Source organism: Rissa tridactyla, chromosome Z (genome assembly GCF_028500815.1).
Source record: "Rissa tridactyla isolate bRisTri1 chromosome Z, bRisTri1.patW.cur.20221130, whole genome shotgun sequence".
NCBI classification, from domain to species: Eukaryota; Metazoa; Chordata; class Aves; order Charadriiformes; family Laridae; genus Rissa; species Rissa tridactyla.
The window spans coordinates 84,356,489-84,380,977 of record NC_071497.1 but is presented as its reverse complement, the minus strand read 5'-3'; the positions used below and the strand labels follow the sequence as shown (position 1 = coordinate 84,380,977).

Genomic DNA, 24,489 nt, shown 5'->3' with positions numbered 1-24,489 from the left:
ACGTTAAAAGATACAATTTTCTTTTCCAAACAGCACCACCCTCCTCGCTCATCCGACTGCAGCCGGGAAGGTTTTCCTCTCTCTCTTCCTCTGAAGGAGACAGTGAAAAGGCAGTGCCCTCTTGAAGTTCAGACGTTAATTACCGCGTTGGAATATTTTGCTAAATTACACAGCATGGCCCCAGGAGATAACAGGCACTAAGAGAAGGGAGGGGAGTGGATGCCCGTCTACACGCTGCACCGCAGACTCAGACGTGGGGGAAAGGCAATTAGACGGGGTGTATTTATCCTCCCTGCACCCCCCCACCCCCCTCCCCCCCCCACCCCCCGGAGGCTTTCAGTTAGCAGCGCCGAGCAAGGCAGGGAAGCGGTGGGAGCGTGCCAAGATTTTAAACGATGCCGAAATGGGACCGTCTCTGCCAACCAGACTGGAGGTAGGAGACGAGCCCTGCAGAGGAGCAACTCTCCTGCCCGCTGCCAGCCTGCCGGCTCTGCTCGCCCCCCCCCCCGCCTCTGTGGGGCTGATTCACCGCTCCTGGGCGCTGCCCTCGGTCCCCCCCGGGTTGGCAATAAGACCATAAAAGCATCTGTCTCGGGTCAGGTCAATGCCCACATCTCCCTTACAAGTGGTGACGCTCAGGGTGATACCCCTGGAGTAACACACTCAGCCCCAATAACTCCCCCCCCCCCGCCCCCAATTCCCCTCCGTGAATTGGTCCTGCAGCCACAGCCTCCCGCACGAAGGAGTTTTGCAGTTTAATTAGCGTCTCTGTGACGAGCTGCTTCCCGGGGTTTGCTCCGAACCTGCCCCCAACAGCCCCGTCCCACGCACCCGTGGGGGCTGAGAGTGGGACGGTGCCGCAGCAAGGCTGCTCCCTCCCACCCCTGGAATCCAATCCCCTTGTATCCAAGGTAGGATATCATGGGTGGACAACCAGATGGGTAAAAAAACTGGTTGGGTGGTTGGGCTCGGTGTTGTAGCTATTGGGTTACAACCCAACTCCACCTGGAGGCCAGTGATGAGGAGAACCGAGGCGTCTATCCCGGGACCTGCCCTGTTTAGCATCCTCATCCGTGACCTGGAGGAGTTGAGGAGCACGCTCTTGTGAAGTTTGGAGATGACACCATGTTGGAGGGAGCACTCAATGTGCTCAAGGAGCTACCATCCAGAGGGATCTCAGCAGGCTGGAGGAAGGAGTCAAGAGGAACCTTCAACATTCAACAAGAAACAAGCCCCGCGCAGGAGAAGAGCACAGGGGCGCGGGTAAGGGGTGGGAGAGGGTTATTATGGGGGGTGAGAGGGGGCAGAGCCCACCCTGTGGGACCGCAGGCGGCAAGGTGCCTTGAGGGGACCACAGCGACATCGCCACCTGGCATCCTCTCGAGCTTTAGGTCCCGCAAGCCAGTTTTTCCACCTCCTCGCACTGCTGCCGTAGGCAACTGCTCAGGTTACCTGGCTGTAAAGCCAGGTCTGACTGCGGAATGGCGTCATGAAAATAAACAAATGCATCCCAAGCAGCACCCGACACCAACCAACCACCTCGGCTGGAAGTGGCTCCTCCTGGCAGAGGGATGGCAGGAAGGTGGCAGCTCCCAGGCGCCCAGAGCCACCTTCTGGGTTGGCGTCCCAGCAACATCTGCTGAGGGCGAGATTGAGACACAAGAGGAGCCAAACCTCCCGACACCGCTCATCTCTGTCCCAGCGTCTGCAGAGCACGACTGTGGCTCCAAGCTGGCTGTGATCCTTCCTTCCCTGAAGACCTCAGCCACCACCAAGAGCTGGGCCAGGTCCCTCAGGACCCAGTCCTAATAATACTTCTTCTTCCCAGCAGCACCAGGGGATGAAGCAGGGGGGGCAGCGAGCTGGACTGGTACATGTCAACCCCGTTGACGCACACGCAGCCTTGGGCAGCACAGAGCTGGATGAAGAACAGCCAGCTCCAACCACGCTTAGGAAAGAGCTAGGAAAGGCAAAAGTGGTGATAATCAGTGAACAATAGATGGCAAATAATATTATTTATTATTTCTATGTCTTCACTAGCCACGGGGCGCTTGTTGTACCAGGCACAGAGCTCTGGAATGCTCCTGCCCCGCTGATGGACCAACCGACATTTGCTGGTCCCAACCCATTTTCCACATTTTGCTGACTCTGCTGAAGGCCACAGAAAAGAAGAAACACGGCCAGGCTGCAAGAACTAAAGTCCTTCGGTTGTTCTCCCGCTTTTAGTTGGTTTTGGGGGGCGTGCAGTGCAACGTGAAGTAGCGTTGGAGCGGGGCTGAACGCGGTCCTCGGTGTTTGGGCAGGGGGCAGAGGTTTCGGGGCAGCAAGGATGTCAGCACGTTCACTCCCCACCATCCCGGAGGGGCAGAAGGAGACGTACGGGGACAAATTTGCCGCGGTTTTGCAAAATAAAGCGAGGGCAGAGTTGAGAGCACATGGACTGCGGGGCTGGGAGAAGACAGCGGGACATCCGTCTTGCTTAGAGCGTCGAGCACGGGAGCCAGGACAACTTCCTAAAACTGCTAAAAGTGTTTTCACTGAGACAGATAAAAGATTCGCAGGGGAACGTGGTCCTGCTAGATGCCACCACTGGTCCGAGGCCAGCCAGGGCTGGAAGCAGGCAAGGGCCGAGCCCGTGGTGCCCTGCCTGCAGCAAAACCATCCCCAGGGAAGGCCTTTTCCCAGGAACAATGCCCTCTTCCAGCTCGCCCTCAATTCCCCAAAGCTCCAAGGGAAGAATAGGAGGAAAGCTCTTTCTTTTATTTCTATTTAGCTTCTCTGCTTTGTTATTCTTTTCCCAAGCTCCCCAGATTTGACGGCTGCAATTAGTCCTCTGGTTCTCATCTGCAAAGGGGCTCTCCTCTGCTCACCACACAAATCCTTCCTTGACCCCAACCGTCGTCAATGCCGCTCTTCGGGCTGGGCTTGGGCATCCCATTTCCCTTCTCCAACTTAAACGACGCAATGTTCCAAGCAGAAAAACCACGTTTTGATCTAAAGCACCACCCAAACTCACCGTGCTCCATCAAACCACTTCAACGAGAGCTGGACCCACCTTTTACTTCTTTTGGAAAACCATCTCCTTGCCTAAAATCCCAACATTGACCCCACCAGAGCTTGTTGTGAAGGCACTCTCCGCCTGCACAAATCTCACCCCAAACCCTCAGAATGGTTCTGGAATTTAAACTTTTTGATCCTTTGGGGCCCCCGCTCCCGGGAGAGGCAGTCACCACGTCAAGACACGGCGGCAGACGCTTCCTTCTCCCCCCACCCTGTTTTCCAGCAGGTAGCTCAGGCAACGGGAGCAGAGGAGGATGCGGCAGAGCCCCCCGGGGATGAGGGCCTTGGTGTGGACCACGTTTGTGCCAAGGGGCACAGCCACTCCTTTGGTTCCCGAAACGCTGCCCGGGCGAGATGGCAGCTCCAACCCAACTTTCCTTTGCTGCGATTAAACACCCGTTCCCGTGGCTGACATCGAAACGCAGTGGTCTGCCTGCTTCCCCGAGGACGGTGATGAACGCCGCTTCGATTAACCAGCAAACCCGGGCATCTATCACTCCAGCCTCGCCTGAAATGAACTTCTCTTTTGATTTCTTTCTTTCTTTTTCCCCCCCCGCCCCCCAGCCCACAAAACCAACCCATCCACACCGCTCGATAAATAACACCGGCGGTGCCACCCGACGCCCCAGCTCCTCCTCGCCGGGCCACCCAGCACTGAGGTCCTCGCTGCCGTCCTCGCTTCCTCCCGCCCAGCCCCGCTCTGCAATTAATGATGGTGTTAATAAGCTTTTACTGGGCCGGGGGGGAGGAAAGGAGCTGGAGAGACGAAGCTTTGCAGGGGGAAGGGAAGAGACGTTCCCACCTCAGTCATCGGGCAACTTTCCCCTTCCTCCTGCTCACTCCCTCACTGACCTTTGGCCGAGTTTGGCAAAGCTATAAAGGAAAAGGGAAAAAGGAAAGGAAAAAAAAAAAAAAAAAGAGAGAGAGAAACTAAAAAGCAAGAGGAGCTGAAAGGACAGGCAGAGGGAAGAGATGTTATCTCACCTCTGGTAACGATTTATCGCCAAAGGATGGGTGGATGGAGGCAAAGGGAGCTAAGCCGGCTTCTGGGTAGAATGGAGGGGGCTTTGCTGGGGGATGCCCAAGGCGGGGGGAGTTAGGGGTGTGGGGCTGAGATTGTACACGGGGACGTATGTGCTGACCAGCAGGAAGGGGGAAAAAAAACCCCATGCTGAGCCCTACTACGCCTTGTGAACCTGTCCCGAGGCGAGCGGAGGTCCCAAACCTCGCAGACCATGGTGACACCCCCTCCTGCCCTAGGAAACCAGCCCGTGCGCTTCATGAAGCTCATCAAGGGATGAGCGCTCTGCACGATCGGGGAGCTTCCACCACCTCACGGAACAGCCGGCGGGGCCAGCCTGTGCGAATGTCCCTGTCCTCTCCTGGGTGCAACTGGAAGAGCTCACCACCACCTCCTCGGCTGCGTCTACAGCCTGGCTTTGGCCCCGGCAACCATCTCAGAGCCTGGCGCCTCTCACTGCTGGTCCTGGTGGTCCTGGTCTCCCGGCTTGGGCCTATGCGGCAGGATTAGGCACCCATGGCAAAAAAACGGTGCCAAGATGAAAACCCAGCCCAGAGCCATGGAAAAGGAACGGCATGGGTCAAGGTCACAACCCGGCAGAGCGAGCAGCCACAGACCAACCGTTTCGGGGCAGAAGAGCGGGAAGACTCAGGCTCACCCATGCCAGCTAAGCTAAGAGTCTTCTTCTCCGGCAAACGGCACCATGGGGACAGAGCTGTCCCGCTAAGGAACGGAGAGATGTATTTTTAAGGAGCAAATTTATGCGCGACGTCTTGATCTAATTAGTAAAGGCTTTTTATGGAGCTGCCCTGCAGCAAAATATGTCCCCGATACGTGAAATTCATGTCCTTCCGCACACCTCTAGGTTGCCACCGTGTCCCCGCATACCGGCGAGGCGACAAGAGTGACGGCAGGGCGACGGCACGGCGAGGGCAGACAGGAGTGGGCAGGGAAAGGTCCTGGCAGAATCGGGACTGGGTTGTGTCACGACTGTGATGGGAAGCGGAGGGGAACGGGGACTCTGCTAGACGCCAAGATCTTCCCCATAAGGTGACACATGCCGCTGTGGGCAGAGATTTTGGGGAAGTTAGGCTATTCTTAGCATCCCTCTCCCACCTCCCCCTCGGGATATGCGCGCCTCATGGCGACGCTCGGAGTCTTTCTCACCGCTACAGTCACCGCCCGTGAACCCTACCCACAAATATCGCTGCGAAGAGAAAATGTTTACGACGCGTTCGCATCCAGAGAAAAACCTCCCATGCGCGTCAAGACAAAAAAGTCATCGCCGCCGGTTTCTTCATCCTTCCCTCGCCCAAGGTCTAGCGGAGAACTTCTTTTGCGGCGCGTTATTTACGGCCCGACCGAAGCGCTGCTGACAATTTGAGATTCACGGCTCCAACCCTGGGCAAGGCAGCAGATTTTTTTCGGAGAAAGTCTCCTACGGACGGCGGCGGGAGCATAAAACCCACCTTTAAAATAGGATGGGGGAGAGCCCTCTCCCGCTCTACTGAACATTTAACACTCGAGTTGCCTTTTCTGTTTGTCCTCACTGAGGTTTCTGCCACCAACCCGAACCGTGGGGAGCTCAGGCTCTGAAAGGAGCTCATCAGGAGCTCAGGTTCTGGAATGTCCCCAACGCTGCTGGTCGGGCTGGGTTTCTGCTGCACTAGGTGGGGAGTTAGGACATACGGGACCTCACCTCCCTCCCTCTTTCCTCCCCTCAGTCTGTCTCATCTACTCAGGTGGCTTCACCCGCTTTTAAGAAGCTTTTTGGCCACTTCGGTGGGGATTTTCACAACGTTGGGATTTGCAAATTCCAACGTTGGGTTCGCAATCCCGACCGCTGGGCTCTGCAAACCCTTGGAGAAAGGGGTCCTGCTTGGAGCACGTGCTTTTGAGTAGCAGAAACACAATATCCGGGAAAATCCAAGCATCCCTGCAGACGTAGGTGCTTTTGGGGTGAGAAGTGTTGATGCTGGCAAAGCGAACCTTTAGGAATCATAAAGCCAACATCTCCGGATCGTGGGCACCTCAGCACTGCAACGCAACGGCTTGGCCCGCGGGTGGAGAAGGACAAACTCTGAAGGCGTTTACCTCCCTGAGGCAGGTATAAATGGGGCAGACAAGGACTCGAAAGGGCTCTCCGGTGCTGCTCCTCATGGTGCCGAAGACCTCGCAGAGAAAGGTGATGAACCCCAGCCAGCGCTCCACGTCCCGCTGCTGCAACTCCTCCCGCATGGTGAAATCCTTCTGCAAGAGGGACAGAGACAACAGGCCTGCATCAGCAAAACCGCATCGCCATGGGAGAGGCAACGGCTGTCTAGAGAGAGAATTAGGAGGAAATTGAAACTCAGGGTGGGGGGAGGAAGACAGACAGACTGACTCTTTAGTAACAGCGGGGAGATTACTCAACGCACGCGGAGTGGCTGGAATTTCAACACAGCAAAGCCACCAGAAAGCAGGTACTGCAGAAATATCACCAACCCCTGCAATAACTGTCACGGCTTGCGCTGGAGACGGCGTCCCCCGCGCCCTGCCCTCTCCCTCGCACGGACGCGGGGACTCTTTTTCTGTCGGCACAGCCAAGATCAAATGAAAGAGGCAATCAAGAGGTTAAATGAAACGCAGGGGAAACACAACGGATGCTGGTGGCCAGGCTGGACTTGGTGCTCCAGGTGGACCTGCCCAGCCCGTTCATTCCAGTATCTTCAGCAGACCTGGCTGGGGGCATCCTAATGGCCTGGCTGCTCCCTGGGGTCTCATGAAATTACAGCGGAGACAGGCTCCCTGCCCGACCAGGAGAAGATCAGGCCAGCCCGGGCTTGCCATTAAAAGGTCACCCTGCTCTTGAGCTGATGGTTGCCATGACCAAGGATTATCCGAATGACGTGATTTATGGAGCAAACTCAAGAGGAAGCGTGCGGGCAGCCAGCTGCCTCCCCACCTAGGGAGACAAAAAGGGGTTCGCCCGAAGGCAGGATACGAAAAGGGATGCGTGTGTTGGGAATGCGCGGCAAAGAGCAAGGGGCAACACCGAAAAGCGAACAAAAACCTTTCTAGAGGACGGCACAAGAGGGTGCATCGCACTCAGAGCCAAGAGGGTTTCCCTGGGCTCACAGCGATGCCGCAGAGCCCATCGCAGGATGTCCCACGCGACTTGGCTTGTCTGTCTCCATAGTGACCTTCCCTCGGTATTAAAAATTAGCAGACGCTACGTAGGGGCAAATGAAAGAACGGGACAAGTTGGTTCTCAACACCGGGCGTCCCCAGTGCGGCTCGCACGACATTGGAAATCCAGCGACGAAATAAATTCTTCTATCTTTTTCATCGCGGTTTTATTCCCACCGCCCGAGATGAAAGGGCTTCCGCTGCCGCGAATGCGCCGATCGGCCGCCGCGCTGGGCAAAGCCGGGGAGATATAAAAGCCACCACACCAAAGTTCGCCCTCACGGCCCGGATAACACACGGGAGATTTTTCTTTTGAAACAAAGGTAAAAGTCAAGCAGCTGCTAAAGAAAGCCAGGCAAAAGCGCGACGATAATTTTTCATGACACAACCGTACGCGTAGAAGATGCAAGACAGGAGCTATTTATATGTCTCATTACAAAAGGGGAAAAAAAAAAAAAATAAAAAAAATAACCTATTTGCATATGCAGGAAAAAGCCTTGTAAAATAACCGAGGCACTTATTAGCCAAAGAGCGATGAGTAATTCCTCTCTACACCCATTTCTATAAGGCAATTGCCCAACTGCGTCTGCGACTCCGAAGGCAACCTGTAGCCAAGTCCCGTCGGGTCTTTGCAGACTCTCTGGGGGAGTTTGCGGGGTTTGCCCTTTCATTCTCCAGCCAGTCCCAAGGCGGTGGTGGAGGAGAGAAGTTATTTGCCAGCTCAGGTTATCACCCCAGAGTTACCAAATTGGTCGTTCTGGAGTTTTCACTTGAATTTTAATTAAAAAAAAAAAAAAAAAGGTCAAAGAGAAATGACCTCCCGACTATTGAGAAATTAAAAAACCAAGCGAGAGCGTCCCGTGTCCCTCGTCTGGACTGATGGAGACCTCCAGCTTCACCCACCCACAGAGGTCACCCACTGGCCACCTCCACCCTGGGACAAAAACCACCCTTTGAACCCTTCCTTGATGCTCCGAGACCTCTCCATCCCCTAGCACTGAGCTGTCTCCTGCATCTCATGCAGCATCCCACCCGAGCCATCCTGCCCCTCCCAGGCTGGATAACCCCCAGAAGCTCCCTTGTCCTGCCTGGGAAGGTCCACACTGATGCGCTCAGGGAACCAGGTCATATTTCAGGATCCCTGGGGCACGCTGGGAAATTCCTAGCAGCTCGAGATAACCGCATGGGCTCTGCGGTCCCGGATTATTGGGAAAGAGTAAAAACCACCGCAGGAAACTCTCCTCCTTCCCGTTCCTGTTTCAAACATATCGCCCGCTCCGCAGCCTTGCAAGAGAGAAAAATGACTCTTCAACATTTTCTCTAAAAAAAAAAATAAAATATTTTCTGTAAAAAAAAACATCAAACCAACCATCCCAATAAAAACTTTCCATAAAACAACCACCAAACCAAACTCAACAGGCCTGGGATGGGAGCCGGACAAGGAAGGATGCCACCACCCAGCACCCTCTTTTTTTCATCCTACGGCACCCGGTGGGTGATGCCACCCAGCAGAGACATCAATGAAGACGCTGCCCTCAACTTTGCAGCTGAAGAAGACCCTTCAGAAGCAAAAGAAAAGGGACTGGGGTCCTCTCCCAACCTCCCCCCCCAGGTCACAAAAAAGCTCGTGCAGACTTTGATGGACCCCCACGAAGGATGGGAGCAGGGGATGGAAGGTGGGATGGGTGCAGAGGTCACCGTGAACATTTTCACCCAGAGCGTGATACCACAGTGGGAATAGTTTTGCTCCATTTCCAGCCTCGGGTTGGGCCAAATTTCGCAAAAGGGGTTTGTTTGCAGGTACTCTGCAAAAGGGGGGAGTGACATTGATTCCTTTGACAAAGTAGGAAAAGCACCTCACCAGAGGTAGGCATTACATTTTTTGGACCATGCCTGCCTACAGGCAAGAGTTGGGCTTGTCAGGAGCTGAACCTCCACGGTAGCCGGACGTGCTCTCCTGAAGCATCCTGAGATACCTATCTGCTTTGGCCCCGCAGGGTGGTGCTACACCAGTGTCATGGCAGGCACAAGGAAGGTAGCCCAAGGAGCTTTGTCCTTAACATTTGGCCTTCGGACAGTAGGTTTGACCACAACCATGGCACGCACAGACGGGCAAGCCAACAGGAACGCCAACCGTGCAGAGGCGTCCCACCTCCCTTGGGGTTCCCGCGTTTGAGGAGACCGCTGCTGTCATCTCGGTAATTTGGTCAACAGAGTTACGGGTGTGATTCACCCGGCTGCACGTCGGCCATGCTCCCAGCAGGACCTGCAACCATCATGCCAGGCATGGAGAACTCAGTTGCTTCCCCAAAGGGTGCGCGACCAAAATGGATGAGCCAGACCAACAGAGTGAGAGAGGTGAAGAGCTGGCTGGTAGCGAAGAGCGGCTCAGCAGAGAAGAGAACTCATGTCCCACGGACCTGAGGGACATTTGATGGAGCCGTGCCCTGACCCGCAGACCTCCACACCACTGATGAGAAGCCTTGAGGAGGTTGAAGAACGCTGAAACCAGACGGCCGGGTCACTGCCCTGCCCAGTGAACTTTATTTGCTCTGGAAATGCCTCACGGAGTTATATAAAAATAACCTGTGGATTGGCTTGCCCCATGCTTAGGTGGTGATGTCAGGGCAGTAAGCAAATTATCTTTCATCAGTTTGGCTGTATTTTTAAACACAAATTGTATTACTAATTCGGGGGTGCCCTGGCCTGCAGATAATCTGGGCACCTTTACTGGATGACCTTCCTTCAGTGCCCATAGTTTAAAATAAAATGTATTTATACCAGGTAGGAGGGTTGACCTCTCTTCTCTGCCTGGTTTGGGAGAAGAGTTCATTGGAAAACCATGTGGCAAGTGGAGGGATGCCGAGGGGACCTCTAAAGAGGTCTCTTACAGGACAAGTTTGGGGCATAAACCTGTAGGGCAACCACGTTCATCGTGTTGGGCCTCACCACACGTGATGGGTACGTCAGGGGTGGCCTGTGTTCATGCGTGACAGAGATGGGCCACGGCTCAGCCCACCTTCTGACTTCCCCCGTTGGACCCTTTCTAAGCTTGGCTGAAGCTCCTGCCAGCAATGGAAATGGAAAACACCTTTATCTTGGGGCTCTTCCCTCTTGCACCCAAGTGAAAGCCCACTCCTCGTGTCAGTGTAGAAGCAGCTCATGCAACGCTACCTGTTCTTGGCCCAAACATGAGACCTCTTCAAGACCATGACCAAGCTAGAAGAGCCAAAAGGACTGGCCGCTCCATGGGAGAGGAGGAAAATCCATCCTCTACCATTTTTGGTGGGCAGCAGAGTCAAGCGGGACGAGAAGTAGCATTTTGCCATCGGATCTAAGCCCTCGCTCCAGCCCAGACAGCTGCAGCCGAAAATTCATCCCTTGGGAGTTCGCCACGCTTTTTTTTTTAAGATGAGTCCCAAATAACTTTTCCCCGGATCCGGGCCCACCGGCTCATGGGCTGACTCTGTCAGCAGCAAGTTAGAGGGCAAAAGTTTAGCGCGGGATAAAAAGAAGGGTTAATTTAAGCATCGCCACCTTCTGACCGGGGGGCACGGGGTGGGGAAAGACACAATTTGGGCTTGTTGCTCTGTAAACGCAGGGCTCTTCCTCCGGCAGCTCTGCCGTCCCCCCGCTCTGCTGTTTATTCAGTCAGCGTCAAGGAGGCAGGAAATACTGAGTCAGAAATGCCGCGCACAGAGAAATATATAACGCTTAGATATCGGTGCTAGGCGCTCTATAAAACGCCGAGAGAGGCTGCGCTAAATACTTCATCTCACTGGCAACGCGCGACGAAAGGCTGGAGCCTTAAATGGCTCTTTGGAAAGGGCCTGAGACAAATAAAACGGGTGGGAGGAGGGTGGCGGTGGGTAGCGGCTGGGGCAGCATCCGTCCCTTGTCGCTCTCCTGGAGGAGCGCACCCTCCTCCCCAAACCCTCCTACAAAAGGGCTCCGATAAATGACGTTTTGCACGCTTAACGCATTGCTGCGTTATTCCCTGTTTATAATTTAAATAATACTTGCGTTTAGGTCCCGGCTTGGAGAAGGCTCTGGAGCACAGCTTTGCTTTCTGGGGAGTATAACCCAGGGAGATGAGTAGTTTAGAGCACCGGCATTCAGAAGAAGCTCAGGAGGTGGTGGAGAAACCAGGGAGTGATCAAACACCTCTGCCCATGGATGGTCGGGGTCTCACTGAGCACCTCGAAGCAGAGCTACCACCCACAGCTTCATCGGGAACATCTCACTCCACATGGACACCACTACACAAGTCCCTTTGCTGTACTAAACCACTGGAGATGGCGGGCCACGAGGTGGGACTATCAGCTCTTCCATGGGTTCTTCTCACCCACAGCGACGCTCCCAGCCTCTCTGCCTGCACCGCGCTGACACTCCCCGAGGACTGAACCCTACTGAGATGCCACCACACCATCCCTGCCCATGCTACTGCCAGCACAGGGACAATAAGACAAAGCAGAGTAAGACAACGATAGAAAACCTGCTTTGTGTCAACAGCTTCCACGTAGGACTGGGAAACAGCAGCTCAGGAGACTGAGATTTATTTCCAGTCCTGTGTGGGCTTCCATCACCTCTGCACCCTCATTTCCCAGCTGGCAAACGGGAACGATTTACTCATCTTCCTCTGCAAAGTGCTTTGGGGCGTCTGACTGAGACATGCAAATCACGGCAATTATTATTCCCCCAACAAAGGAGCTATTGACGTTTAAAGCAGATAAAGCTTTTAAATTACAGATGACACCCTCTGCCCAGCCTCACAAAGGTCCCGGCTTCACCCAGCCATGAGGCATTTCACTCCCACAGACTTTCATCGCGCCGGTTCCTCCAAGCTGGAGCTGCACCAGATGAAGGTGCACCGGCTTCTTCTTGGGGTCACTTTGGGATGCGCAGCAAATCCTACCGGTGGCCTTCAGCGTGGACCTGGTTTCACGATGGCCACAGCTCTGTGGAGGTTTCTAATCACAGAGGTCTCCAAAATGCATGGCAAGGTGAAGGTCCAGGTTACCAGGACTGTGACCACCCTCCTGTAGGCACCCTACCACCCATCAGTCGACCACCAGGTGATATATGACTTGCATTAAATGCCACTAATTCTACAAGAACAACTCACCAAAGATCCTGCAGCCACCGGACAGACACGAATCGTGCTTATTCCTCTCAAAAGGATTTGGGCAGGAAGGGGAAAGTAAGGTCAGAAAACTCCTGGTTTTTCTGAAGGAGATGCTAAGCAAACTCCCAGGAGAAGGAACATCCATGAATTTTAAATTCCTCAGGTTTGGGTAACTGAGGCTGCTGATAACCAGAGCCAACAGGAGCTGTGGGTACTTCCCATGTCTCCAAACGCCCCGAGGTGACCAAGCGGGTGGTCATTTGAACCTCCTGCCCCCCGGTCTCACCGTGACCTCTCCGTCTGGCTGCAAATCTGGGATCAAGAGCAATTACCCACCCAACGTGGGCGTCTCATGGCTCGAGCCAGCGATGTCTCTGAGGTCCTCGGAGGCTGCAGAGGCTCAAGCAGTTAATTATTGATTTAGTTGAGGTTTAAAGCAGCCAGGTGGGAACGTAATGATGGATGTGCAAACAGAAAAGCGATGCTCTTCACCTAGCAGTTGCTAGAGATCTTGGAACACTGTCTCAGTGGAAGCTCTGAGATGACCAGGAGGGTGAAGTAGCATGGTCTGCAAACACCATTCCGTCCTGGTGTAAAAATCTTCTTTAATGACCCTCTGAGTGCAGAGAAAGCAGAGTAAGGAGAAGAGGAAAGGAAATCCCTTGGTCTCCTGTTATCTCCTTCTCCTTTTCTCTCGCGGAGGGGAAACGTCAGAAATGAGACGTGGCCACATCCTGGGAAGACACCGTGTCCCACAGGTCAGCAGAGCTTACGGCTCTCATTTCCACCAGAACACATTCGCATCTCCACCGAGTTACCAAGGCTTATACCGTGTTATCGCAGGACTATATCCAAGCAGGACAACGCACGGAGCAGAAATTCTCTGGAAAAGAGTGTGGGATGCTCTGGGAGCTCTGGTTGCTCCGCCAGAGGATGTCTGCCAGCACCTCCTCCAGCAGCACCCAGGTGACAGAGCTGTCTTCCTCCTTACTTAATTTTTATTGCCACCCTTCCTATCTAGCACCGTCCTGGATTCCCAAACAGGGGCCAGGGCGTCAGCTCAGCTGGATAACAGCAGTTTATCACCACTTTAAAGCCCCCGTTATCCCATGAACCCGGACACAATCGCGCAGCCGAATGCCATCGCCTGCCCCCAGCTACATCTTACAGCGAGCAGAGGGACACGGACCCACAGCAGGACACACGGACACCGGGAAATAATGAGCCTTTGGAGAGCCAGAAGCCAACCTCTCAGTCCCGTGGAGAGGGACTGGCAGGGAGACAAGGGACCGTGAAGAAATACAAATTAATTTTCTCGCTGGGTTGTCGTCAGAGCAACTGGGACCCAGTTCGACCCAGTTTGACCCAACTCCGCAGACACCCCATGGCTGTAATGCCCGGAGGAGGCAGCTCCCGCTCGGCAGGCTGGCTCCTCCGGTGTGTTGCAGAAGATCCTCGTTATATTCGTTTACGTCCCGGTGGGTGCTGCGGGAACCCTGTGGCAGCGACGCGTCCTTTGCCTTTGCGAGCGTGCGTGGGAAAACCTCGGGTTACCTTTGGACGCTGGGAAACACCGTGTGAGTCCTTTCCTGGGCAGCCATGCCTGAGACGGGGACAAAGCATCCATGTCCCCAAGAGCATCCCGTCCCCGGGCCAGCGATCCCCTCCCTGCTCCGTGGAGGCGGTGGGAAGGGAGGGGATCAAACCCAGCGGATGCCTGCCCATCCCAGCATCCGCAGCGGCTCTGGCACCCCCACTGCATGGAAAAATATATGAATATAAATGTCCTAGCCCACAGGCCACGTTCCCTGAAGCATGAGCTCAGTGTAAAACCACGCTGCTTTGAAGAAATCCTCCAAAAATGCGTAGAGGGGCTGTTTTATACAGGTGGGAATGGTTTGATGGACAGTTTCGAAGCCCTTCCCCGCATCAAGACAAGGTCCGAGCCCCAACGCCATCCCCAGCATCTGCTCAGAGGCCACTTTTGTGCCTGAAACAATGCCCATCCCACGGCCAAGGCCAACTTGGGGCGATGACCAAGACCTCCATGGAGGCTGACGGATAGATCCTGCTTGCAAATGCCGCAGGCGGAGATGCCCAGCCTTGCACCCCGGAGGACGCGGCAGGGACCAGCTGGCTTTTGCCAGTGGGCTCTGCTTTTTTATTTTAAGCCCCGCACATGCCACGCGTCCTCTTTATAAAGGCGGAGGTGCCGAGGGGTCTGTGGAGACGGGCCAAGTTTGCAAACAGGGATGTAAGAGGAGGAAAAGCGGCCGTGGAGGCGGGTGCTGCTTCATCCAGGCGCCGTGGCTGGAGAAATTCCGCTTGCATTTGAACCAAAGCTGCACCAGCCTGACCACGGATGAATGAGAGCAGGCAGGGGAAAAAAAAAAAAGCAGGCAGCTAATCCCGTTTGCCGTCGGGAGCTTTTCTGCACGGGTGCTCCTCGGGCTCGGCCCTAGGAGGGATTTTCCTGGGTGCCTGGGAGCTGGCAGCAGGATGCTTTTCCTGCGGGATGCTAAGCCCTTTCTAGAAGCGAGTCCGTGCTTGGTGGTTCTTCAGCATGGGGTGGGACCATCGCTCCGCTGAGCTGGCTGCGGCGTGCAAGACACCGAAGCTTGGCCTCTGCTTCTCTGCGGCCAGGACCTATGGATGAATGAAGAGCTGGTGGCCTCCTCCATCCCCAAAACCTGCCCCTGAAGTGGAAGGTCCTGAGCTGGGTGGCACAGGGAAGCGGACAACCTTTGGATGGACCTCAAGGCACACAGATGGCTACAAACAGGTCCAAAAGGCCCAGGGCATTATAGAATCGAATGGTTTGGGGTGGAAGGGACCTTTCAAGGCCATCTAGTCCAACCCCCCTGCCATAAGCGGGGACATCTTCAACTAGATCAGGTTGCTCAGAGCCTCATCAAGCCTGGCCTTGAATGTCTCCAGGGATGGGGCCTCCACCACCTCTCTGGGCAACCTGGGCCAGTGTCTCACCACCCTCATCATAAAGAATTTCTTCCTTATATCCAGTCTGAATCTTCCCTCTTTTAGTTTAAAGCCACCACCCCTTGTCTTGTCCCAACCGGCCCTACTAAAATGTCTGTCCCCATCTTTCTTCTAAGCCCCCTTTAAGGACTGGAAGGGGCTCGAAGGTCTCCCCGGAGCCTTCTCTTCTCCAGGCTGAACAACCTCAACTCTTCCAGCCTGTCCCCAAAGGAGAGGTGTTCCATCTCCCTGATAATTTTTGTAGCTTCCTCTGGACCCGCTCCAACAGGTCCACGTCTTTCCTGAACAGAGAACTCCAGGGCTCCATTATGGCCAGAGATCTTGGCTTTCTCCTTGAAAAGAAAGCAAAGAAAAAGAAAGACGGACGCGCGAAAACGCGGCGGGTGGGAGAGCGCGGGGGGTCCCGCGGGCAACGGGCCAGATTCCTTGTGGGATGGGTTTTCCCTTCATCTGCCCGGCGACTGAACCGCAGGGGCGAGGAGGCAATCGGAAGGGTTAACAGACTCGCAGCCAGAGATATTCGTGGCACCCAGAGTTCGTGTAAAGTTTCATACCGGGACCCTTTTCTAAATTCTTTCGGTCATGGGAGAAAACATTGCAACTGTTTAGTCTGCAGGGAGGTGGTGGCTCTGGCCCAGCACTCGACGTCGCTGAGCAAACATGCTGGAAAGCAAAGGGCCTGACAACCCTCTTATCTCCTCCGCCTGCTTTTCACCCCCACTCTCCCCCCCACCCCCGCCCCTGCCCCGCCATGGCCAAGCATCCGATGGGCATCGGGTACCGGAGCTCCCTGCTGGAAACGCAGCTCTGGGCTCCCCGGGATGAAGGACAAGCCATCGCTGAAAGACGGGACTTGGAGGTGAAGTACCAGCCTGCTAAAAAATGCTCTTTAAACAAAAGAGCTCAGAAAATCTTTCTCAGGGGCTAATATTTACAAATGCTATGAAGCCAGGGAGCTTCTGCTATAGCAAATGTTCTATTTGGCTATTTATTTTTTTTTTTAAAACGGACGTAAAAGACGCATTGATCTGTTCTGCTCATCCCCTGAAGCATGGAGGTATGGAGCACGCCCTACACACCCCGCAATGCCTCCGAAGCTGCCCGTCCACCCTGGAAAAGCTGAAATTACAGAAAAGAGCTGCAGAAAACAACATTAACCTGCAAAACCCCTCGATCCCTCCAAACTTTCTATCTCTAAAGGGATGCTCATGGTTTCCACGGCCTATTTTGCAGCCCGTTGGCGGAGCGGCTGACTGCGAGCATCACCGTGTAAGACCGCCGGATGGCATGGGCCGGAATATTAAAGAGATGCAAGAAAACACACCTTACTCTTATTAACGAAGCCGAAATGGAAAGGTTTTGTTTTTCCAGCCTGACACCATATCCTTCGCCGGCGCACGTTTTGCTCTCACTATCTTCGCTTTCGGTTCCTGCTGCTTCTGGACTGGAGGCGATACCGCTGGGTTTCGGTTCCCAGCATCGCTAGAGATGCTTCTCCTAGCCCCTCTTTATTCAAAAAAATAATACGTAGAGCCATAGTAATAAGAAAAAAAAATAAAGAAAGAAAAGTGGAGGAATTTATCACTGGGAGGGGAAAAGGAAGCGTTGGTTTCGGATGCTCGGCAAAGGCGGGAGAGCATGGGGGGGACCCCATGGGTGGCAGCACCGTTGAGGAGACCAGAGGACGTGTCACGATGGGGTGGCATCATCCGGCCACGCATCGTTTGGTCCTTGTCCTCAGGACTCGGATACTGTGTTTCGCACCGGGATCAGCCTGACAAGGACCCGAAACAATTCTCACGCGTCTCATTCCTCGCCCCCGCCCCCCCCCCCGCCACCCCGCGTATCCTCTGGCTCCTTCGCTCCTGGGACTCGTCCCACCAAAGCCACTTTCACACCATGGTTTTGCATTTGCTTGTTTCGATGGCAGGAGCAGGAAAAGATGCGGCGGTGCCCAATGATACTCCACGGCAGCATTGATCCTCCAAATCCTGATTTTGACGGGTGGGTACACACCAAAATACCCAGCAGCGAAAAAACTAAGCCTAATCCCGGCTGGGGGGGGATGCTGAGGGTGCCCACGCTGCGACACCCACGCTGCAGATCCCACGGGACTGTCCTTTCAGGGTGCCACCCGCGGCAGGCCAACTCTAAAGACCGGCCAAAATCTGCTCGGGGCAGGTTGGGCTTGAGCGTGTCAATCAAGGCCACACGGTTGGAAACCGAATTTGGTACAAATTCTCGCGGCTCAGCTAGAAATCCTTAAAAAATCAGAGATTTCCTGCTGGTGAGCACAACAGCAGCCCCCGTATCCCGTGTGCCCGCGGCCGAGCGATGCCAGGGATGGGCAAAGCACAAGCTTATCCTATTTTCCTCCATTCCCAGGAAAGAGAAAGAGGTGCTGCCCTCCCCAACGTCCTTCTAGCCAAACCCCAGCTGACGCTGGCACCTGCGTCTGCTCTGGCCTTGGCTCGGGAGGTGACGTCCCTGGCGCCGCAGCGCTCCTCTGCCAGTAGGATGCTTCATCCCTGAGCAAAGGGACCGGGGGACACAGGGGTTTGCAGGATGGGTCCCAGGCAGGGCGATGCATCACAGCGTCCCCATGAGCTTCCAAAAATCCTGTTCCCCGGCGAAGGGAACCAGCTAAGGGCAGGGCTGGGGACGGCAGGGTGGCCGTGGGCACCGGCAGCAGGGATCTTCCAACCCCCGCAGCATCCCGAAATCCCCACCTCGGGACGGCGGCAAGCAGCTTGAGACGGATTTATGCCGGAGCAGGCAGGAGCAGATGGTCTGGCAGGAGGGGGCCGTAGGCCGGCTGAGTCCCTGGGCTGGCAGGAACGTGTTCCTGCATCCTGGGGTTGCATTTGAGCCTTTCAGGAGAAAACGGAGAGCCAGAGCTGATGCCTGTCCGGCCAGTTCGGAGAGGATCTCAGCACTGAAGCGCCCCCCCTGCCTCCAGCTCAGCGGGTGGAGGGGGGGGTCCTCTGGCATTTCCTCCCCTCTCAGTCAATGGATAAATGGATTTTGAGGCTTTTTTTTTTTTTTTTTTTGCTACCTCTCCTACCAAAGCCCCAGGGGGACCCTGCGTGGCCCCCGAGCATCCTCACCCACCAAGCAACGGTTGGATCCGGCCCAGAGCTGCAGGCAGGCTGCAGGCAGGCCGCAGGCAGGCTGCACAGTCTGCAGTCTCCACCTAGAGCCCGGCGGAGCCTCTGCCTGCGCGTTGCCTCCCCGCTGCAGCTCACGCAACGGGTGTGCACGGGTCCCACCACACAAACCCCCCCCCCGGCCAGGTCTGAACTCGGTTGTGCTTTTAGCAGGCAGCAGAAACAGGCAGCAGCTCAGCCAGGGATGCTCCGGTCATTCCTCACCACCAGCTTGTGGGACCAAGAGGAACCTCCGCTGAGTCCCACCACCACTGGAAGATGCCCGGATAGGGCGTCCACCGGCCAGCGGAGATGATGGCACACCAAGCGCCATCCCTGAGGTCACGCCGCGCGCTGGACCAGGGGCTGGTCCCCACCATAGGAGCCTCCGGGGTGAAAAAGAGCCAGGAGAAACCACGCGCAACTTATTTACAGAGTAAAGGCGACGGCTATTTTTTTCACGACGCATCTGAGCATTGCAATATAAAATCTTACTGGCACATTGAATTCAAGTCAAATATGCCATTCTTTAAAACTCTGAAGGCTTTTTTTTTTTTTTTTTTTTTTTCCAATTTATTCCTGCTTCCCATCAATCTCAACTCCGTGATGCTCCTCTACTGAAAACTAAACACCTCCTCTGCGCAGAGCTGTGAGCGCGGCTGCCTCGGGGGTGGTCCCGGCTACCTGCAGGACAGCGGGGACAAGCCCTTGGCATCCCCTGTGATGCCCACTGCTACGTCGATGGCCCTGTGGCCACTTCCAGCTGCACCTCAGCTCCTCGAGGGGCTGCGAGCCCCGAAAGCCACCCCCGGGCTCGGCTGAGGAATGATGTGCGGTGTAACCCCACAGCTGATTTAATTTGGGGTCCGGCTCAGCTCCTCCCAGCTCAGAGGGCTCCTTGTGCTTACGGGGCACCAGCTCCTGACCCCATCCCCTCCTTCCTATCGGTGGGAAACTTTTTGCCTTTTCTTTTTCCATTAAAACCCCCAGATCTTGGGTTAAACCTCTTTTGGCGCTCCATTAAACCCCCCCCTCCCCCCCTTCATCTCACCACCGGCCTCCGAGGAGGCGATGCCCGGCTCTCCCTCGCCACGTTGCCGCATCATGGAAAAGCAGCGAAGGAGCCGGACGGTTCTTACAACTACGGCTCCGCTTGGGAAAAACGGCGAGTTTAAAGCACGGAGGTCGCTGTTTAATCCGGGGCTCTCCAATAACTCACAGAACCGCGTGGGACCTGTCTGCCAGCGGCTCCCGTAACCCCGACGGTGAAGCCCAGCGAGCGTTATTACTACGGGCCGGCGGCGATGGCTTGGCCAAACTCGCGGGTTAACGAAGGGGCCAGCTCTAATTGATGCCCGGTTCTGCCCTTCACCTGCCCGGCGCGGGGCAGGGTGCCAGCCCGCTCCCCTGGCTCCCTCTCCTGCCCGCTGCCGACGCTTGCGCCGGGTTCTGTTCGGCCCCGGATGACTACGCCAAAGCGTCAAAAAAAAAAAAAAAAAGGTAACGTAATAGGAAAAATGGAGAATTATTAAACGGAATAAATAAGAAAATAGAAAACTAAAATCGCGACACCAATAAAAAAATAAATAATAATAAGAATAAAAATGAAATAATGAATATTCTGTTACGGAATTACAAGGCGTCTTCCTAGGGACAACTGCGGGCAAACGAGAAGGAACCCGTCTCCGTCCCACTCCTTCTTTTCTCCGCGCTTGAGAGCAGGAGGATGCAGGCAGCTGGGGATACTCCTCGGAGCCAACCCGCTCCAAGCCCACATATACACACCATATATATGCATGTGTGTATGGATTTAGAATTGCCTTTGAATTCCCTGGGTGTACGGAAAATAAATCCCATCCACAAAGCTGCATTTCGCAGGCAGCTTTCACCGGCGAGTCCCACAACGGTTTAGAAAACGAGGACACTGCTGTCAACACGGAGTACGGTGTCCAGCGCTGGAGTCCTCAGCACAAGAAGGACACGGAGCTGTTGGAGCGGGGCCAGAGGAGGCCCCGGAGATGCTGGGAGGGCTGGAGCCCCTCTGCTGGGAGGACAGGCTGAGAGAGCTGGGGGGGTTCAGCCTGGAGAAGAGAAGGCTCCGCGGAGACCTTCCAGCCCCTTCCAGTCCCTCAAGGGGCTCCAGGAAAGCTGGGGAGGGACTCTGGAGCAGGGAGGGGGGCCATGGGATGAGGGGGAATGGTTTTAAACTGGAAGAGGGGAGATTTGGATTAGATCTGAGGAAGAAATTTTTCACTCTGAGGGTGGTGAGCCCCTGGCCCAGGTTGCCCAGAGAAGCTGTGGCTGCCCCATCCCTGGAGGTGTTCAAGGCCAGGCTGGATGGGGTTTGGAGCAACCTGGGCTGGTGGGAGGTGTCCCTGCCCAGGGCAGGGGGGTTGGAACTGGATGTGTCTTTAAGGTCCCTTCCAACCCAAACCATTCTATGATTCTATGAACATCAGCGCAGAAATGTAACAAAAAAGGGTTCCAAGCTCTGCAAACCCCCAAATGAAGATGTTTACACAAGGGCAGCACCATTTTGCTGTTTCTCCGCCTGTGCTGGGCTCCTGTGGGGCTGGCAGAGCCCATGGACACCTCAACTCTGAGGTTCACCATGGAGATGTCCTTCATCCCCCACGCTAAGGAGGCTTTCCCCATTGAATCACCACCTCACCTTGGGAAGAGCTCATCAAACTCTTCTGGAAGAGAAACCAAAGGCAGCAACATTGGGCTCGTGCACAGACCAGAGAGATGGATGCAGCGCTCCTCCATGGAGCTGAGCGCGCAAACCCTCATCGCTGCAGCACTCGATACACATATATTTCTGGCCTTGGGGTTTGCTCCAGGGACCTCGGGACCTTTTTTTCCCCCTCCTTAAACGCTACCTATCTTTCAGTGAAGCAACCTCTCTCATGTCTCTTGGGAATGTCTTTTCCAAAACAAGCGGTACCACTGTGTTTTCTGTGCACGAATGGACCATCTGCAATTAACTTCAATTAAAAATAGACACGGTAAGAGGGACGATGGGTTTTGCAGTCAATGCTGGATATGGCGTAGAGGTCCGATGCTCTCCAGCCATGCTCAGCTCCTCCTGCCTCCACCTCTGTCAAACCGCAAACCGTTCCTCACCGAAGACCCAGACCTTAATCATGTTAAGGAGGGGAAAAAATCTGTCTTTCAGCCTTCACCATGTGTTATCTTCCATGTCTAAATTCCCGCAGAATCCACTCTCATTACCACCCTCAGCGTCTTGATCCTCAGAACTCCTACGATGCAGAAACATGGTAAGCACTTCTCTTTGCATCCTGACTTACCGAGGGGAATCAATCAATTGTCCAGTACCTAATGCCACAACATCTACATCCCAGGAAGGGATTCAACCTAAATTTTCCTCTTCCATCCTCTGCCTGGGCTGACAACGACAGAGTTTTGGCCACCTTCCTGGTTGAGTCCCTCCAGAAGCGGTCGCGCCAACCATCTCAAACCCAGCCGAGTCCACCAAAAGCCAAGCGCGGCCCCTGCCAAAAAACCCTGGGATTTGACTCCAAGATTCTACAACCAGAGCAAAGAACAGCACCGAACCAAGGAAGGGCCGTTCCCGGGGCATCAAGAGATTAAACGAAGATGATGCAGAAACGCCGCGTGGGTACGCGATAGGGTATGCGATAGGGTATGCCATGGGGCATGCGATAGGGTGTGCGATAGGGTATGCAACAGAGTATGCATTAGGATGTGCGTTAGGGTATGGATTAGGGTGTGCAATAGGATATAGAACAGAATATGCATTAGGGTGTGCAACAGGGTATGCATTAGGGTATGCATTAGGGTATACAATAGGGTATACCATAAGGTACACATTAGGGTATGAATTAGGGTGTGCCATAGGGTGTGCGATAGGAAACACAATAGGGTATGCATTAGGGTATGCAGTAGGGTGTGCATTAGGGTATACCAGAGCGTACGTAATAGGAGATGCAATAGGGTATGGATTAGGGTATGAGATAGGGTATACCATACGGTACGCATCAGGGTATGCAGTAGGGAATGCAATAGGGTATGCATTAGGAAATGCAACAGGGTACGCGTTAGGGTATGCAAGAGGGTACGCGTTAGGGTATGCAATAGGGTATACCATAGGGTATGCAATAAGGAATGCAATAGGATATGCATTAGGGCATGCAACACGGTATGCAATACCATAGGGTACACATTAGGGTATGCATTAGGGTATCCCATAGGGTATGCAAGAGGGAATGCAATAGGGTATGCAAGAGGGAATGCAATAGGGTACGCATTAGGGTGTGCGTTAGGGTATACATTAAAGTATGCAATAGGGTACGCGATAGAGTATGCATTAGGGTGTGCCATAGGGTCTGCAACCGGGTACGCGACAGGGTATGCATTAGCGTATGCAATTTGGTATAGCTCAGGGTATGCATTAGGGTATGCCATAGAGTATCCAACGGGATATCCAACAGGGTATCCAATAGGGTATGCACTGGCGCATGCCGTAGGGTATCCGATAGGGTATGCATTAAGGTATGCCATAGGGTATCCAACAGGGTATCCAATAGGGTATCTAATAGGGTATGCACTAGCGCATGCCGTAGGGTATCCAACAGGGTATCCAACAGGGTACGCATTAAGGTATGCCATAGGGTATCCAACAGGGTATGCATTAAGGTATGCCACAGGGTATCCAACAGGGTACCCAACAGGGTATCCAATAGGGTATGCACTGGCGCATGCCGTAGGGTATCCAACAGGGTATCCAACAGGGTATGCATTAAGGTATGCCGTAGGGTATCCAACAGGGTATCCAATAGGGTGCGCACTAGGGCACGCCGTAGGGTATGCCGTAGGGTATCCAACAGGGCATGCAACAGAAATGGCCCTTCTCCACCGGCACCAAGGCGTTTCCAACCACAGGGACGCAGCAGGCGCTGGCTGGGCGCCCGCCGGCGCGCCCCCTGCGGCGGCGGGCTCTGTGTGGAGATGTGCATTTCGTGGTGGCGTGGCTTTTTTTTTTTTTTTTTTTTTTTTTTTTTTATTAAAAGAAGGTATCAGCCTTCTGTTTGATGTGCTGTTGGCCGCCGTTGCTAAGGGGAGCAGTGTACAATTACAGCCCCAGTGATGTCCACTCTAATAATACACTTGGCTCTGCATAGCTCGGATGCAGACACGGCTCGGCTATAAAGAGCACGGCCATTTCGACGGAGGAATACTCCAACTTATGTTACATGTGAAGGGTTCGCTGCACATTGCTTAATATCCCCCCACACCGGGGAAAAAAAAAAAAAAAAAAAGCACTGCAGCCTGGCCACGCCGGTGAGTGAAAACTATGACAAGCAAAAACCTCTCGCAGGAGACTTACTTTCAATTTATTAATTAAGAAGGAATTTCTAGAGCGACGAAGAAACTATATATGTGTTCACCAGGATGTTCTCGCATACCTCCATCCTCCCAAGCTCCCTGGGACCAATTTGGCCAGCTCCATCCCAAAGGCTTGAGCAGCCCAAAATTGCTCCTTGCACCAAACTCAATGAGTGGAAAATCAAAGGCAATTAACGCCCCCCCCGCCACCCCCCGCCAGTGCTGAACCCCCATGTGGCAGCATCTCCCCGAGCTCGACCAGCCGGCCACCCCCAAGACTCCCCTTTCCGCATCTCCCTTCAGCATCCCGAAAGGTTTGCAGCACTTAAATTCCAGGCTCAGCCCAGATTTGGGACGACGACACGGAGCGAGGGATAAATTCAAATCAGAATTTTCCCTGACAGATCCCCTTAGGGCCTGAAATGGTGTAACGCCGGCCGGGGGGACGCTCTCTAGAGGAGCTCTCAGCAGGGAGGGGGGTGACGCGATGGCGTTCCCGTGCCGCGGCGCTGGCATCTGTTTTGGGATCAAAACAAGTCCCCTGAGATAAGCTGTCAACATGGGCAGCCCCCGAGCCGCGAGCACCTTGTCAACAGCTGAAA

The 24,489-nt window shown here is 54.4% G+C and overlaps 1 protein-coding gene across 5 annotated transcripts in view; it reads right to left on the bottom strand.

Moving 5' to 3' along the window:
- Positions 1-24,489, bottom strand: part of LOC128902745 (CBP80/20-dependent translation initiation factor-like) — a 156,093-nt gene that overhangs the window by 15,047 nt on the left and 116,557 nt on the right. For all 5 annotated transcript variants that reach the window (XM_054186229.1, XM_054186230.1, XM_054186231.1 and 2 more), the window contains one exon: positions 6,176-6,331. In XM_054186229.1, coding sequence (XP_054042204.1) covers positions 6,176-6,331 — 156 coding nt within the window. The remainder of the gene's footprint in view (positions 1-6,175; positions 6,332-24,489) is intronic.